Raw genomic sequence first — 18,068 nt, 5'->3', positions numbered from 1 at the left:
TGAAAGCTTTATCAGTATTCCACATGCAGATATCTTAATGGTCATTTGTCCTCATCTACCGTAAGAGGTGCCAACATTGCTAACGAAAAATACTAGCGGGTGCATGAGATCTGATTTTCAGATGTGCACCAAGCAGTCTTTTCAGTTGGCCCACATGACTGAGGCTCATTGGTCAAATTTTGGCCAACGGGCCACACAAATTACTCCAATGTCAAGTGGGCAAGACCCAAAAAAAGCACCCTAACATTACACTCTCAGTAATGAGAACGTCACAATGGAATTTTCAAATGATGGCTCCAGGTTAAAGTTGCATAAATGTTCACCCCCTTAATGGACTTCTTTGTGTGAAGGTTTTTCTTTTATTGCTCGAGTTTGCCCCTGGTGGAGTAACAGACTAGTGCTCTCTTTCCCCACCAAACTTCCATTTTGAGTGTGGTCTCCAAGACTAATTCAGGTTCGAGCCTTGGTGCACACTTTCAATACGGGTAACCTCAGTTGAGTGTAGTGGAATGGAATTTACCTGGTGGTTTTGATAATCCTGACCCAGATGCTGGTGCAAATTGCTACCAAAGCAAACAAGTTCTTCCCACTTGAGACTTGGGCTTTTCTGCCCTGTGAATTCATGTTTTACTTCCATAGCAAGGAGGCATACCTTAAAGATCATAGGCAACGGTTTTCAATTTATGCACATTTTAAACTGTTAAACCCTCAAACTTCTTGTCCCAAGAAGTATTAAGTAACTTAAAATCAGTTAGTGCAGATCGCAGTAAATTTCTGTTTGGCGGTTTTCGTGACCACTTGGTGCGTGATGTCGTCTTCATTCGAGACAAACTGCTTGAGTTGAGTCCACTTCTGTTTACTTGCATTACCGTTCAGCTTGAGTGCAGATGTGTGTTTGGGAATTTCCAAAGGGGGGAAAAACCATGCCTTTTTGTTGTGCAGTGACCTTGTAACAACAGGACCGGTTCAGGAAGAAGTTTTTACCTTTTTCCAGAAAAGAGGTGGAGCAAGTGGCTTTTTCTGAAAGAGGAGACGAGGCGGAGAGAGTGGATTGTGCACGTGAAACAAAATCAAGCAGTCAAAGAAGAAACTGAGTAGCAATGCTCAAGCAAAAAGAAGATTGGAGGTAAACACGCTTGCTTGCAATTGACAAGTCAAGAATCCTGAGGGATCCTGTACAATCATTGTGGAAATGAGACAAAGGGATATTTCCTTGCTTAGAGTTGGCTATAAATAGTATAATGCTGCGGATGGAAGGCTAATGTAGCCTACCAGCGCACTGTCAAGTAATCGTTACCTATATCCACTAGGGAGGGTGGTTTAATTAATTATTCTTCAAAAGGGCTCTTATTTAGTATTATGCTGAAAGTAAGAATTTATCATAACTACCAGGATAAATCGTTTGGGCGCCAGTCTTGTTGAGGAGGTCCAGGGTCACCTCGATCAGAGTTGGCGGAGTCGCTGTCCGATTCCGAGGTCGCACGGTCACATTCACCGATTACTTTGCAGTGGCTGTAGGATCATGCACATGGTTTCACCTCTCGATATTCAATTTGGAGAGTTCCTACTTCAAAATTGCGATCACCTTCAGACATTTTACACCTCTTTATGACAAGTTCGTACATGTGTGCTCTGTTCAAGTGTAAACTGAACCGCTCCCAGTCTGTTTGGCTTGAATGGCGTCATGACGATGGTCCCCTGGCGGTGAAGGTGTGCATAAGTGAGATGTAAACAGTATATCTGTGAAGATGCTCAGTCGTCCAGGTACATAGTAATCTGTGGTTGGTAGAAAAGAGCAACTGGACTTGCTTGAAAAGTCTTGAAGACGTTTCGCCTCTCGTCCGAAAGGCATAATCAGTTCTGTCTGTCTAATAACCCTATTAGACAGACAGAACTGATGCCTTTCGGACGAGAGGCGAAACGTCTTCAAGACTTTTCAAGCAAGTCCAGTTGCTCTTTTCTACCAACCACAGATGTAAACAGTATATTTTATTCAATTTTAGGGTGCAAATTGGACACTGAATTTTTGCGTGGTTCTTCTAGACAAAGTTGATATTCTATATTTCACCTCTGACCATTGCCTATGACCTTTAAACTGTAGATGTTGGCACCACTGTGACCACCTGGGGGGAACTACTTAAATGACTGCATACTTTTAATATTTAGAAAACTTGGATGGCTGTTAGTTTAAAACTTGCACTTAAGCTGTGGAGTTTTATTTTGGTTGAATCTAACCGACTAATGTACTTTTTTTTTTTCTCCTCCCCTTAGGAATTGCGGGAATGTGTTCTGTGCCAGCTGCTGTGATCACAAGGCAACGAGTCAGCAATTGTATGAGCCTAACCGTGTGTGCCAGGCCTGTTATGGGCACCTACGCCCATCTGCTGTGCCCCCTGTGCTGCCTCCTGCTGACCTGGAGCTGGAGAAACCCATTACAGCCAGTTCCAACTGAACAGAACCCGAACATGCTGATCGACTGAATGACTCTTGTCCTATAGGAATTTTAACCAAATCGGCTTCACGTGAGATTTTAGATTTAGTATAACTTTCAAATAACGGAGGTTTTAAATAAATCCCAAAACTAAGGCATCAAATAATTTATTACTTTTTAGAAGTTGTTGCCTCTTGCCATGTGGATTCTAGATTTAATGTTGCGCTACGCAAACACAGGCCTTTATATATGCAGTGCTACATCATATAAAGCCATGTGGAACTCTAGAGAATGACTCTGTGCTCCTGTGAATAGCAAGTGTGTGTATATAATGCCATGTACAGTCAAAGGGCACAGTGTATATGCTGAAATTAAAGTCTTTCAATCTGAGAAATGAAGCACTTTTTTTGAAGCCTTTCTGGAATTTTTTTTTTTTTTCTTCCTCCCCCCTTCCCTTTCTGGACTGCTGGATGAACTGAATACACAACCCTAAGAGACAAATAGGAACAGATTATTTTTTTTTTTGGGCTCATTGATTGTTTCAAACCTTGTGTTCATTTGCTGCTGATTTAGAAAATGGTGTGTGCGCTGGTAAAAGCTATCATTTTCTCTCCCCCTTTCTCTTCCTGTGCTGCTGCTGCTTTTGGAGTCATTGAAGCTCTGAAATATAAAGTGAATAAAAATAAAAGCACAACACACTGCCAAGCTAAACTTTACAGGCTCAAGTGTCTTTTAGTCAGGCTTGAAAAGAAGTCTGTTAATTTTGCCAAGCGAGAGTAATGTTCACCAAAACTTGTGTGGAAACTGGATTCCTAGCTTGCATTTAAAACAAAATTACTCATAGACTTATGGTATTCCTCCTCAAACCTGGATTTAACTGGGTATATGTTCTGAACCTACGGTACATACTGTACACTAGCCCCTAATCGGAGGGGGTTTAATATAGTATGCAAACTTATTTTCAAGCAAAAATATTACTAGTCAAAAGTTTAGACAATTCAACGTCTTTCCTTTACTATAAGACAGTCTTTAATAACTATGGCTGTTTTCTCTTTTACTTCGGTGAATGGGGGCGGCACGGTGGTGTAGTGGTTAGCGCTGTCGCCTCACAGCAAGAAGGTCCTGGGTTCGAGCCCCGTGGCCGGCGAGGGCCTGTGCGGAGTTTGCATGTTCTCCCCGTGGGTTTCCTCTGGGTGCTCCGGTTTCCCCCACAGTCCAAAGACATGCAGGTTAGGTTAACTGGTGACTCTAAATTGACCGTAGGTGTGAATGTGTGAATGGTTGTCTGTGTCAGCCCTGTGATGACCTGGCGACTTGTCCAGGGTGTACCCCGCCTTTCGCCCGTAGTCAGCTGGGATAGGCTCCAGCTTGCCTGCGACCCTGTAGAACAGGATAAAGCGGCTAGAGATAATGACATGAGACTTCGGTGAATGGTTCTTTACAACTGGAGTAGGGCTCTGTTGCTTGAGGTCAGGAAAGAAATTGCACTAATTTGACAAGGCATACCTGTTAATGGAAAAGCATTCCAGGTGCCTACCTCCTGATGCTGGTTAAGATGATGCCAATAGTGCCTATGAAGGATCTAAAATATGAAACATTAACACCTTGTTTCTCCACATTGCTTCAGTATTGTTCGACAACAGCGAAAATGGTCAAAATACAGAACCTATGAATAAATCGGTCCAAACTTTTGACTGATACTCTTTAATTGCCTTCATAAATCAATTACTTTAGTTGCACACAAGTGTGCGTGTGAAAATCTGTACAAAAGGTTCTTCACCGAAAGGGAAAGGATGCTTAGGTTTGCTTTGTAACAGCTTTAACCTCCTAGGGCTTAGCGGTCACATGCGTGGACAGCACTTTATGGAAATTCGGAACGAGAATCCACATATGTGGACATACTTTTTCTCTAAAAGTACATCTTATCAAAAGATGATGCTTAGTTTTTATTCTAATCAGGTTCTAATAAGCCCAAATAGCAAAGAGAAATAAAAAATGCATGTACAAAAAACAGCTTGGGCCTTAGGAGGTTAAAGGTACTAACTGCAAAGTTTTTGTGTCCTGCGTGATCATTTTGATGGAAGAAAGTGACCTTCAGCACATCTTGGGACGAAATATCATCCCTCTTGAGGTAGTAAACACTATGGTCCTACAGAAACAGCCCAACGTGAGGAGCTTTATCATTACGGAACTGCGTCAAACCAAGATGGTGAGTCGCAATTTGTGGTTCTGTGAAACAAAATACGAATATCTCTTTTGTCAGTTACTACTTTTGTTTTATCATTTCTTTTTCTGTAAGATCAAAACATTCAGTGTATAACGCCATACTTGCTCCCGTGGAGTCGAGCCCATGCGTTCTAAGGCTAAGATAGCTAAGGACTAGCTAGAATGATTGAGTTATCTGTCCAGAAAAATGACCTCATCTAATCTTGCTCTATCTTACAGTTGCACTGACTAGGCAGGCTTTCTGCTGGGGGGAGAGCCGAGTCCACCATGTTTGTCCACTCTGACTTGGTTAAAAGTAGCTCGATCACGTGATATTGTTGCTCACTTGCTTCAGCAATCTCCGGAATCGTAAAACATCTCAAAACTATAACAGCAATAGAAATGGAACATCTTTCCCAGAATTCAACTTTGCAGTCAGAACCTTTAACAAGGTGAGGTTTGATTTGAGAATGCACAAGCCAATAGAAACAAAACGCTATCCATCTTGCGAACTGATATCCAGCGTTTTTGCTGTAAAATATTCAGACTTCAGAAGTTAAATGAAAGACAACACACCCAAAAGAAAGATAGAGCTTCTTTTAATAGTTAGTAGTATACTTAATGCTTTGACATTAAAAAAAAAGAAATAAAGAAAAAGTAAAAACTACAAGGAAAGCTACTTGTCAGCAGTTGTTGGACATCAGCGTTAAGAGCACAATGGAGGAAGTGCATCAAGTAACAAGGAAACGAAACAAGAGGCCGTAAAGGAACAAATGTGTTCTGGTTTGTTCCTCACACAGTTTACATGCTACAGAGTGAGATGGCACGGTACGAATAGCTATCATAGTGACTCAGCGCTTCACTGCTGGAACGGTATACTGAGAAGTTACTATGGATAGCTGATCGTCAATATAGCATTCATTCCTATAGAAATAGTACTCTGCTCGTATTTCTGCTGTTCATTCATTCATATCCTGAGGATCAAAGGTCACGCTGGCTCGAGTAATAAACCAGGACCTTCCTATATATAACAACACGCGGCTTTAACGCGCCGCCGTCGCTCTCGTTACGGTTTTCTGTGCCATAAAAACCAAACATTGTCACGATGCTTAATAATTGTCTTCTAGTGCTCCGAGAAACAACAGTTAAACACTATAGATACATATCTTACAACTTGAATGGAGCTGATCAGGCAGCAAAATGGTAGAAAAATGATGCAGGCTTGAGAGCCACTGTGTGAATTTGCTTCAACAAGATGATCACGTACACCAGCAAAACAGACCCGAGCTAAATGTTCCACTTTGAAGCATACGCATGGACGTCGTACACGGTCCACATGGTTCGTCTGGACGTTCGAGAGGAAATGTATACAAATGAGCTTCTCGCTTTTTTTTTTTTTCTTCATTAACAAAAATAGACATGGCTTAACCAGCCTTAGTATTCCCTTTTAAAAAAAGAAACTGCTTATATACAAGTGTCACGTGACATCCTGAAGTGTTACAAAATTCCTTCAATAGGGGTCGTGGAGTGTGGGGAGAGGAAGAGAGACGGATAATGTGCAGAGCCTGCTTTCCAAAAAGCATCACGGAGTCAAGATCATGCTGACGGTTCGAGATGGTGCTGCTCATTTGAGCATCTCGTAATGAATGATCTTTGTGCCGTGGTGCTTTCAGGCTCGGGGGAGGGGACGGGACAGAGAAAAGAAACAGAACAAAGTGAACAGAACAGTAAAAGGTCGTGTGTGTCATATTCCTCCGTTTGTATATTTCTGACAATCGCTATGGAATTATTTCCGTATTCCACATCGAGGCGGAAAACAAACAAACAAAAAAAACCTCATGTAACCGAGCAACCCTTTCAAGGAAGTTTAGAAATGTTAGTACTGTATCACTACGTACTGCTGGCCAGGTGGGTGTCAATAATATTAATCTTACGTAAGGCGTCTACAGTGAGAGATTGTGCTGTGTCAGCGTTACTGTGCAGGGGTTTCACACGGAGCCTCATGGGGTGGTTGCCTGGGTCACGTGACTTACGACAATCTTCTTTTTGGTAAGATACGATAAAAAGATGGGCCGTGTTCCTCTCGATCCCTCACTTACACCGATGACTGATCCCATACCTGTATGCAAGCACACACACAGATACAACACACATCAGTATAGAAACATTGAAGGACAAAATGTGCGTAAATAAATGCAAACAAATATAAATAGCTGCATTATTTCTCAAGTTTATTAACTTGTATTGCATTATTTTATCTTGCATAATACTGAATCATTATTTGCAACAAAAAAAAAAAAAAAAAGGCCTCTGGATCGAGTTCTGGTGGTTTTGCATTATATGAGTCGAGCTAATGGATGAAAATACTCAGATTACGCAGTTAAAATAAATTACTATATACACACAGGACACTTTTTCGATGGAATAAAAACGTGTTCTATTCCCTTCTAGCAGGTTTCGTTCATGTGGTTTGACAGCATGCAATCTTGTTAGCATATCGCTTGTTAATAAGTGTATTACGTCACTCTACCCGATAGAGAATGAGCGTTGAATATGGTTTACGATATTGCATGGTTGTCAAGACAACATGATGTCACACGTCGGAGACGTAAAACTTCCGCGCTAGTGAGCAGTGTTGGGCACGTTACTTTCAAAAAGTAATTAGTTATAGTTACTAGTTACTTTTCCCAAAAAGTAACTGAGTTAGTAACAGAGTTACTTTGTCATGAAAGTAACTAATTACTAGGGAAAGTAATTATTCCGTTACATTTTGTTCCCCCTCAAAAAAAAATCAAATTCAATTAGTGTAATCATAATAAAAGTGAATGTTAAATGTGTTTAATGACTGAAATGGACACTTAACAGAACCAGTTAGTAACATTATCTACACTATATTAATATTTTTGTGGGACAATGTGAGATAAGACATCTATCAAATGTAATATATTTTTGTAGTTATTAAAATTATGTTACTAATTACTGGCCACTGACGAGGACAAACGCTTTGTTCCTCGACATAATGTGCATTGCACGTAAACACTCTTGCCTTTTATTTCAAGTAATGAAAAGTCCTGGCTGTATTTCCAATGTGAAAGGGCAGTGCTGGGCTGACCGCTCGCCATCGCTGGGTCTTCCGATTGAAAGAGCGCGCAGTAGTGCAGTAGGCGTGGCCTACCTACGTATGTTGTCCAAATCTACTCTGATTGGCTTACTGTGCCGTTGTCTCGTGTCTCCCCGCCCCACACGAAAGCAGAGTAAAGAAAGGCTGAACGAGCAGCGTGCCAGATGAGAACAGCTTTAATAAAGTAACGCATAGTATTTTATTGTAAGTAACGGGAACGGCGTTATAACGATGTAAAAAGTAATTAGTTAGATTACTCATTACTAAAAAAAGTAACGCCGTTTATTTCTAACGCCGTTATTCCCATCACTGCTAGTGAGTGACTGCGACGATTTGAAAACAAACATAGCCGCCAGGTTTGCTTCGTTAAATACGGAAGATTTTGAGAGAATTTTGAAACAGAAAGACACGTTGAACACCCGAAAGGAATGTATTATAATAATAGTAGTGCTGTCAAGCGATTAAAATATTTAATCGCGATTAATGTCGCGACTGTCATAGTTAACTCGCGATTAATCGCAATTTAATCGCACATTTTTGTCACATGAAAAACCATTGTAATTCTCTTATCAGCATAAAAAAAGTGAATGGGCTTGCTCACCGTTCAAACTACGGGGGTACTCGGGGATCCGAGATCCCCTGAAACAGACATGAGATCCCTTGAAAACATGATTTGGGAAATGTTGGGGGGTCTCTAAAATATTGGCAAAATGATGTTTATTGACATAGCAATCGTGTGTAACGGGAAGCATTTGCATATCCGAAGTGAGCGTGCGATGGAGAGCCGCACTCCGAGACAAGCGCAAGCACCCCCCCCCCCCCCCCGGGGAAAAAAGGGACCCCCCCGAAAATATCGGCATAGTTCGAACACTGGTTGTACCAATGTTTTTTTTTTTTTTATTGCAGAGCATAACACGTCTTGTCACAGCCACTGCAAAGTCGGGCTGGAGCCACGGATGGGAAAACGAAACCTAAGCCGAGCACCGTGGCTCTTCGGGGGAGGCCAGAGGACTCTGGCTGTGTGGGGCGTGGCATTACAGTCTAACTGCTATCGTTTTTCTAAGCAAAGTCTCTGTTCCAAGTTCCTGGCAGTTTCAAAAGCTTATGAAAAACCTACATCATGTCACAGAGCGTTAATCTCGCGATAAAAAAAAAAATTATCGCCATTAAAATTGAGTCAAGTTAACGCGTTAATAACGCGACATTTTTGACAGCACTAAATAATAGTAATAAAAATACATTTTAGCTGGCTTTTTTTCCTGGTATATCAGATGTATTCCATTCAGCTAGCATGATATTGCACTCGTCTTTGACTCGTTCGGTATCATGCTAGCTGAATGGAATATATCTGACATACCACTCAATACCAGCCAATATTATATAAGTATTTTAATCAGTTGATTTTTTTTCCCCCCACCTTGACGTTTAGGGTCGTTGTGATTCTTAAAAAAAAGAGTACTTATACAGTGGGGCAAAAAAGTATTTAGTCAGTCACCAATTGTGCAAGTTCTCCCACTTAAAAAAATGAGAGAGGCCTGTAATTTTCATCATAGGTATACCTCAACTATGAGAGACAGAATGAGAAAAAAAAAATCCAGAAAATCACATTGTCTGATTTTTAAAGAATTTATTTGCAAATTATGGTGGAAAATAAGTATTTGGTCAATAACAAAAGTTCATCTCAATACTTTGTTATATACCCTTTGTTGGCAATGACAGAGGTCAAATGTTTTCTGAAAGTCTTCATAAGGTTTTCACACACTGTTGCTGGTATTTTGGCCCATTCCTCCATGCAGATCTCCTCTAGAGCAGTGATGTTTTGGGGCTGTCGCTGGGCAACACGGACTTTCAACTCCCTCCAAAGATTTTCTATGGGGTTGAGATCTGGAGTCTGGCTAGGCCACTCCAGGACCTTGAAATGCTTCTTACGAAGCCACTCCTTCGTTGCCCGGGTGGTGTGTTTGGGATCATTGTCGTGCTGAAAGACCCAGCTACGTTTCATCTTCAACGCCCTTGCTGATGGAAGGAGGTTTTCACTCAAAATCTCACGATACATGGCCCCATTCATTCTTTCCTTTACACGGATCAGTCGTCCTGGTCCCTTTGCAGAAGAACAGCCCCAAAGCATGATGTTTCCACCCCCATGCTTCACAGTAGGTATGGTGTTCTTTGGATGCAGCTCAGCATTCTTTCTCCTCCAAACACGACAAGTTGAGTTTTTACCAAAAAGTTCTATTTTGGTTTCATCTGACCATATGACATTCTCCCAATCCTCTTCTGGATCATCCAAATGCTCTCTCGCAAACTTCAGACGGGCCTGGACATGTACTGGCTTAAGCAGGGGGACACGTCTGGCACTGCAGGATTTGAGTCCCTGGTGGCGTAGTGTGTTACTGATGGTAGTCTTTGTTACTTTGGTCCCAGCTCTCTGCAGGTCATTCACTAGGTCCCCCCCGTGTGGTTCTGGGATTTTTGCTCACCGTTCTTGTGATCATTTTGACCCCACGGGGTGAGATCTTGCGTGGAGCCCCAGATCGAGGGAGATTATCAGTGGTCTTGTATGTCTTCCATTTTCTAATAATTGCTCCCGCAGTTGATTTCTTCACACCAAGCTGCTTACCTATTGCAGATTCAGTCTTCCCAGCCTGGTGCAGGTCTACAATTTTGTCTCTGGTGTCCTTTGACAGCTCTTTGGTCTTGGCCATAGTGGAGTTTGGAGTGTGACTGTTTGAGGTTGTGGACAGGTGTCTTTTATACTGATAACGAGTTCAAACAGGTGCCATTAATACAGGTAACGAGTGGAGGACAGAGGAGCCTCTTAAAGAAGAAGTTACAGGTCTGTGAGAGCCAGAAATCTTGCTTGTTTGTAGGTGACCAGATACTTATTTTACCGAGGAATTTACCAATTAATTCATTAAAAATCCTACAATGTGATTTCCTGGATTCTTTCCCCCCATTCTGTCTCTCATAGTTGAAGTGTACCTATGATGAAAATTACAGACCTCTCTCATCTTTTTAAGTGGGAGAACTTGCACAATTGGTGGCTGACTAAATACTTTTTTGCCCCACTGTACACATATGTGCATGCTTTGCTCTGAAATCACAATTATTTAGCTAATTGAGGAAAACAAAAAAACTTTCAAGAAATAATCCCCTGCAAAAGTAGAGCATTTTCGTGATTAATACAGTAGAGTCGAGATGACAAAAGTCGACCATTAGACAAAGAGAATATTAAACATGACTGTCCAGTTATAATTCTAATTTTTCAACAGTAACTTTCACGCTCATAATTCTTACCCTTTAATAATTAATAATGTATTGATGTTGAGTTTTTTTGTGCGTCAGGTCTGGTTAGTGGTACCTTGTTGACACCGTTGATTGGTGTGCGAGACGAGCCTGTGTGCAACCTCTCAAACGCACGACCGGGTGACCTTTCCCTTCTCAACTCCATCACTCGGGCGGGTGAACGCTCAATCCGGGTATCCATGCCCCTGTCCACTAGGCGGCCCGGGGACTTCTCCCTTTCCAGCGGTCCGGAAGGAGACGCGTCTCTGCGGAACTCGGTCCGAGCCTCGCGGTACCGGCGCGGTGTGGCCACCTGCTGCATGCTGTCCTGGGACACGGGGCCTGCAGCCAGGCGCTTCGAGATGTGCTCGTTGTAGGAGGGTGGGCCACGCTTGTTCGGGCTGCGAGGGCAATCCAGAGATAAACACGTGTTAATTATTCATTCAGTTGTAGTTAGACCAACAACTACACTTGTGTTACAAACTTGACTTATTCAAAGGGCTTCAGCAAAAAAAAAAAAAAAAAAGTCTGCCTTCAAAATCTAGCGACCCAGCCCAGGAGCACAGAACCTGTTCTCCAACTGGTAACCCAGGTTTATCTCTTTTCATGATTCCATAAAGCTCAGCAACGTTAGATTACAAAACAGAATTAAAATATTTCTACCCCAATACGCATGGGAGCCATGTTTACATGTTTGTGGACTAACCAACCTCTCTGTAGTGCAAAGCGGAATTTTCACTGGACGCTGTAACTCAGCTCAAGTCAAAAATGCATTTAGCCTGCAAAACATCATACATGTGACTACAGGATCACAGAAGTCTGAAAATTAACCATCGACAAAACCAAATTCTTCATTTCTCTGTACATCTATACTGTACATTTGGACTCACCCTCCAGTTTACTAGGAAAACTTGTACATTCATACAATTATTCAAATCAGCAAATCGTGTAGCAGCAACACAGTGCAAAAAAAAAAAAAAATCATGCAGATTTTTTCAAGACCTCAAGAACTTTTAATGTTCACATTACAAAAAATGCGATCTCAGTTACTTTGACATGTTATAATCACGTTGTCCGTTATCGCCCAAATGAGAATTTTGAGTCTGGTTCCTCTCGAGGTTTCTTCCTCGTGTCGTCTGAGGGAATTTTTCCTTGCCACCGTCGCCACAGGCTTGCTCATTGGGGATAGATTAGGGATAAAATTAGCTCGTGTTTTAAGTCGTTCAAATTCTGTAAAGCTGCTTTGCGATAATATCTATTGTTAAAAGCGCTATACAAATAAACTTGACTTGACAGTTGGTGCCCGACGAGGTGGTTTGAGCATTTCTGAAACGGATGATATCCTGGGATTTTCAGAGTTTCTACAGAACGGTGCACGGACTTCATGTTAAACTGTTAATGTTATAGTCATGTTGTCTGTTGTCGCCCAAATGAGGATGGGTTCCCTTTTGAGTCTGGTTCCACTCGAGGTTTCTTCCTCGTGTCGTCTGAGGGAGTTTTTCCTTGCCACCGTCGCCACAGGCTTGCTCATTGGGGATAGATTAGGGATAGAATTAGCTCGTTCAAATTCTGTAAAGCTGCTTTGCGACAATATCTATTGTTACTTGACTTGACAAGAAATGAAAAACATCCAGTAAGCAGTAGTTGAGATGAGAGAGGTCAGAGGAGAGCAGCCAGACTGTTTTGAGCTCACAGAAAGGATACGGTAACTCAAATAACCACTCTTTACAACTGTGCTGAGCAGAAAAGCATCTCAAAGTATAACATGTCAAAGCCTGAGGCACATAGGATACAACATTAGAAGAGCACATCAGGTTCCCCTCCGGTCAGCCAAAATCAGAAATCTGAGGCTCTCATGGGCACACAGTGGAAGACTGGAAAAAGACTAGTCGACGAAATATATAGTACATACACTACCGTTCAAAAGTTTGGGGTCACCCAGACAATTTTGTGTTTTCCATGAAAAGTCACACTTTTATTTACCACCATAAGTTGTAAAACGAATAGAAAATATAGTCAAGACATTTTTCTGGCCATTTTGAGCATTTAATCGACCCCACAAATTAATGTGATGCTCCAGAAACTCAATCTGCTCAAAGGAAGGTCAGTTTTATAGCTTCTCTAAAGAGCTCAACTGTTTTCAGCTGTGCTAACATGATTGTACAAGGGTTTTCTAATCATCCATTAGCCTTCTGAGGCAATGAGCAAACACATTGTACCATTAGAACACTGGAGTGAGAGTTGCTGGAAATGGGCCTCTATACACCTATGGAGATATTGCACCAAAAACCAGACATTTGCAGCTAGAATAGTCATTTACCACATTAGCAATGTATAGAGTGGATTTCTGATTAGTTTAAAGTGATCTTCATTGAAAAGAACAGTGCTTTTCTTTCAAAAATAAGGACGTTTCAAAGTGACCCCAAACTTTTGAACGGTAGTGTAAATTTATTTTAAAACCGTTAAGCAAAGAGGTGTGCTAGTGAGGGAAATCATATCGTTCACATCGCAAACATTCAGCAGATTCTACGTTTCCCAACTTCCCGTAATCCACCTCTGTGTATTTATCAAAAATCAGAACTCTGATAGTCGCTTACCCTTTCAAGGATGATGATCAAAACATCCTCCCAGCAGCAGTGCCATCATACTACTTAAGATGAATGATGATTTATTAAACAAAGCATTTTTACGAAGAGCATCTGTTCAAACTGCACTGATATGTATGAGAAATGAAAAATACTAAACTCGGAACCCTGCAATGACTAAAGTACACACAGACCAGAATACCAATACGAAAGATTCCACAACTGTTCTTAAAATACCTTCTTTATTCATAATACAGTTGATCACAGCTGATATTTATATAAAGTAAATATAAAACAGTAATAGCCTCCTCACTCCTTGGAGCAAATAAAAAAAGCGCTCTTCTTCCTGTGAATAACCGGACGCATTGTGAGTGTCACACACAGACCACACGATATATCCCACACATCCATCATCGCTTATACGTATATCTCACAATTACACACCAAGAGATGTGCTCTTTCACGCACACACCCCACACACTGAGTGACGTGTTAGTACAAACAATGACACAGCAGCCTGAGATTCACCAAACTGTGTGCGCGAACGTGCTCGGATTGCCGGCTGACCTGCGGGTGGAGCCGTTTCTCTGTGGCTCGGATGCCGAGCTCTCCTGCACCAGGTTGCCTTTGCAGCAGATGACCCTCAGCTTGTTCTGGTAAGAAGAGGCCAGGTACACAGCACCGGATGAGATAGCAGGACCCAGGTACCGTGGACTAGGGATGTCCAAGTGAGCGTAGGCATGAGGCCTGTTTTTTATGCACACACACACACAGTTAGTGAGCTTAGCACTATAATGAAGTAAATTATTCTATCCACATCCACTGGATATGAGCAATCGCATGCTCCGATTGGCTACTCTACTATTAAGCTATCAGCTCATATACCACAAGTAGAGAAAAACAAAATGGCGGAGCGTATTGATGAATGAACTAAGGACAAAATAAAATCTCATCTCATCTCATTATCTCTAGCCGCTTTATCCTGTTCTACAGGGTCGCAGGCAAGCTGGAGCCTATCCCAGCTGACTACGGGCGAAAGGCGGGGTACACCCTGGACAAGTCGCCAGGTCATCACAGGGCTGACACATAGACACAGACAACCATTCACACTCACATTCACACCTACGGTCAATTTAGAGTCACCAGTTAACCTAACCTGCATGTCTTTGGACTGTGGGGGAAACCGGAGCACCCGGAGGAAACCCACGCGGACACGGGGAGAACATGCAAACTCCGCACAGAAAGGCCCTCGCCGGCCACGGGGCTCGAACCCGGACCTTCTTGCTGTGAGGCGACAGTGCTAACCACCAAAAATATATTTAAAAAAAGCAACAAAATGTGGAATAAAAGTATTTGATGGTAAGAACATGCAGTATATTTTTTATTTTTCCAGAATTATTATTATAGCATTTTTCACAAATTGCTACTGTCATTTCGCCAGTTTGTTAACAGGCCGGATGAGCTTATGCGATCATGCGTCGTCCGTCCACAATTTACAAAAATCGCGGCGACTCCTATAGGATTGATCAGATTTCGATCAAGCTCCCATACAATGGTAATGGTGGGTGTGCATAAAAGTTGCCCAGATGGTGGCGCCACCTGTCATATTTACGATTTTATGGGCGCCTTGGCTGGTATAGCCTCATTGAGGCTATTTTTTAACATTCTAAGCGGAAATTATTTTGTTGGACGTTTTGTATAAAGTTTTTATTTATCAAATTTCTCATTCTCATTATCTCTAGCCGCTTTATCCTTCTACAGGGTCGCAGGCAAGCTGGAGCCTATCCCAGCTGACTACGGGCGAAAGGCGGGGTACACCCTGGACAAGTCGCCAGGTCATCACAGGGCTAACACATAGACACAGACAACCATTCACACTCACATTCACACCTACGGTCAATTTAGAGTCACCAGTTAACCTAACCTGCATGTCTTTGGACTGTGGGGGAAACCGGAGCACCCGGAGGAAACCCACGCGGACACGGGGAGAACATGCAAACTCCACACAGAAAGGCCCTCGCCGGCCCCGGGGCTCGAACCCAGGACCTTCTTGCTGTGAGGCGACAGCGCTAACCACTACACCACCGTGCCGCCTTTATCAAATTTGCAAAAAATAAAAATGCTCCGTTTCTCAAAATCCAGTGAATGTGGAGAGAATAAAACAGTTACTCCACTACGCGCCTCGTCGGCTATCAGTTCATGTACGACTCGATTTCGTGGAATAACTGTTAAACAGTGATGAAGTATAATATAATGTGCAAGATACAAGTTGGAATCCTACCCCAGCGCAGAGTGGCTCTGAACCTCAATCACATCTAGAGAGTTGAAGTAAGTGACGAACAAGTACGGCTCTCTGTAGGCTGCAGCGTGAAAGAACGTTAACACAGCACCGCTGATGTCACTCGGGAGGATTTAAGGACACACACGGACACGCAGACTTACCGAAAGACAGAGGCAGTCTACTCCATTTGATATCGTCACTGCGACTGCGGCGACCATACGCATCCACAAACACTCCAAACTCTGTGAATGAACGACACGGAGTATTACAAATCACATTCACATACAGTACGAGGTGTTTCTATTGACCTGTAGCTAAACGACGTCATTCCTGAAGCTCAAAAACATTACTCTCAGCCTCAAGTGCTCTGCCCATGGCATGTAGAGCGTCGAGTGTCTTTTGTACACTTTTCTGGCCACGAGATTCGAAATGTTGAAGGCTGAATTCTGACTGGCTCATGACATTCAGCAAGTGTTTTTGACACGATGAGCATTCCAGAGCAAGATATGATCACTGGTTTGAAAAATGTTCACGTAATCCCATCTTTGTTTGAAGCATGTAATGATTAGTAAACAAGATAACCTCACTTCCCCCCCCCAGACGGGCTGCAAATTGCCTCCTTGTTTAAGTATTTTACTGATGAAACATTCCAGACTCTCCAGTAAAATTATATTTTCATTTTACTTCCCTCTCCTCCAAAATAAAAGGAGATGAAGGACCACCCTCCAGTGAATCCTCTGTTCACTTGAAAAACTCTCCATGTTCGGTCTAACTGCTCTTGGCTTGTTATAGTCTAAGGATGAGCAGCCAAAACATTCCACCCTGAGTCTATTGCTGCTTTTTTTTTTTTTAGACATCCTCATTAAAAAGGAAAACATTCATTTACATTTTGGGATTTCATTAAAAGGTCTTGCAGGTAGGTGCAAACAGAGCTGTGGGAGTTGTAGGATGCAATTAAGGACATCTGGTCCTCATAAAGGGCAGAACACAAGCACATTCTCAATGAGAACGCTGTGTACCGTGGAAGCAGAGCAGGTACTCGTCCTTCTGTGGTGCGCAGGACACCTGGATGATGGAGATGGGGAAGCTGTGCGAGGAGGCGGCAAACACGGCTGAGGCCAACGTCACATCGTTCTTGTCCAGGAACTCTGCAAGACAGCACACACACACACACACACACACACACACCTCAGTCAAAATTACATTACACATCTCCATGAAACCAGGAGAGGAACTGAATGTGTGTGTGTGTGTGTGTGTGTGTGTGTGTGTGTGTGTGTGTGTGTGTGTGTGTGTGTGTGAGCCGTACCCTCTAGCACATATTGTTTCATTTCGATCTCGTAGAACTTGTTTGTGCCGATGATGATGCTGTAACCTGTGAAGTGGATGCAGCTGCAGGGTTCTGAGGTCTCAATCTCCTGAGAGAGAGAGAGAGAGAGAGAGAGAGAGAGAGAATTTCAAGACACAGAAAAGAATACAGCAAAAGACAGAGAGGAAAAAAATAGAAGACAGACAGATCGATAGGTAAGGGAAGGTGAGACAGAGTGAGAGGATGGATGGATGGAAAATAAGGCAAGCAAGAGAGCAAAAGGGAAGACAGAGATAGACAAAGACAAAGAAGACATGGAAAGAGAGTGGGAGAGAGAGAACAAGAAAAAGAGTGAGCAAAAAAAAACAAAGACAGACAAATAGATCGGTAAGGGAAGGTAAAGCAAGCAAGAGAGCAAGAAGGAAGACAAAGACGACAAAGGTGAGAGAGAGAGAATTGCAAGACAGACAGAAAAGAATACAGCGAAAGACAGAAAAAAATAGAAGACAGATAGATAGGTAAGGGAAGATGAGACGGAGTGAGAGGATGGATGGATAGTAAGGCAAGGCAAGGCAAGCAAGAGAGCAAAAGGGAATACAGAGATGGACAGAAAGACAAAGAAGACATGGAGGGGGGAGAGAGAGAACAAAGACAGAGGGGGAAAAAAAAGTGAGAAAAAAACCCCAAACCAGACACAGATAGGCAAGGGAAGGCGAGTAAGAGACAGAGTGGATAGTAAGGTAAAGTAAGCAAAAGAGCAAGAGGGAAGACAGAAAGGTAAAGAAGAGAGAGCGAGAAAGAGGGCGCAAGAAAACAAAGACAGAGAAAGACAGATAGGTAAAGGGAAGGTG

The 18,068-nt window shown here is 42.4% G+C and overlaps 2 protein-coding genes across 7 annotated transcripts in view; one reads left to right on the top strand and one right to left on the bottom strand.

The window, feature by feature from the left end:
* Positions 1 to 3,142, top strand: part of LOC132875583 (myotubularin-related protein 3) — a 58,069-nt gene extending 54,927 nt beyond the window's left edge. For all 3 annotated transcript variants that reach the window (XM_060912465.1, XM_060912466.1, XM_060912467.1), the window contains one exon: positions 2,272 to 3,142. In XM_060912465.1, the coding sequence (XP_060768448.1) occupies positions 2,272 to 2,452 (181 nt within the window). In that variant the 3' untranslated portion in view covers positions 2,453 to 3,142. The remainder of the gene's footprint in view (positions 1 to 2,271) is intronic.
* Positions 3,143 to 5,219: 2,077 nt separating this feature from the next.
* The window catches only part of cita (citron rho-interacting serine/threonine kinase a), a 213,702-nt gene continuing 200,853 nt past the window's right edge, over positions 5,220 to 18,068 (bottom strand). For all 4 annotated transcript variants that reach the window (XM_060912899.1, XM_060912901.1, XM_060912900.1 and 1 more), the window contains 7 exons: positions 17,218 to 17,326; positions 16,928 to 17,056; positions 16,070 to 16,150; positions 15,909 to 15,987; positions 14,195 to 14,374; positions 11,119 to 11,443; positions 5,220 to 6,755 (listed from right to left, as the gene is read on the bottom strand). In XM_060912899.1, coding sequence (XP_060768882.1) covers positions 6,732 to 6,755; positions 11,119 to 11,443; positions 14,195 to 14,374; positions 15,909 to 15,987; positions 16,070 to 16,150; positions 16,928 to 17,056; positions 17,218 to 17,326 — 927 coding nt within the window. In that variant the 3' untranslated portion in view covers positions 5,220 to 6,731. The remainder of the gene's footprint in view (positions 6,756 to 11,118; positions 11,444 to 14,194; positions 14,375 to 15,908; positions 15,988 to 16,069; positions 16,151 to 16,927; positions 17,057 to 17,217; positions 17,327 to 18,068) is intronic.

This window comes from Neoarius graeffei, chromosome 28 (assembly GCF_027579695.1).
Source record: "Neoarius graeffei isolate fNeoGra1 chromosome 28, fNeoGra1.pri, whole genome shotgun sequence".
Lineage (NCBI taxonomy): Eukaryota > Metazoa > Chordata > Actinopteri > Siluriformes > Ariidae > Neoarius > Neoarius graeffei.
The sequence above is the reverse complement of the archived record's forward strand: the minus strand, read 5'-3'. Positions and strand labels throughout refer to the sequence as shown.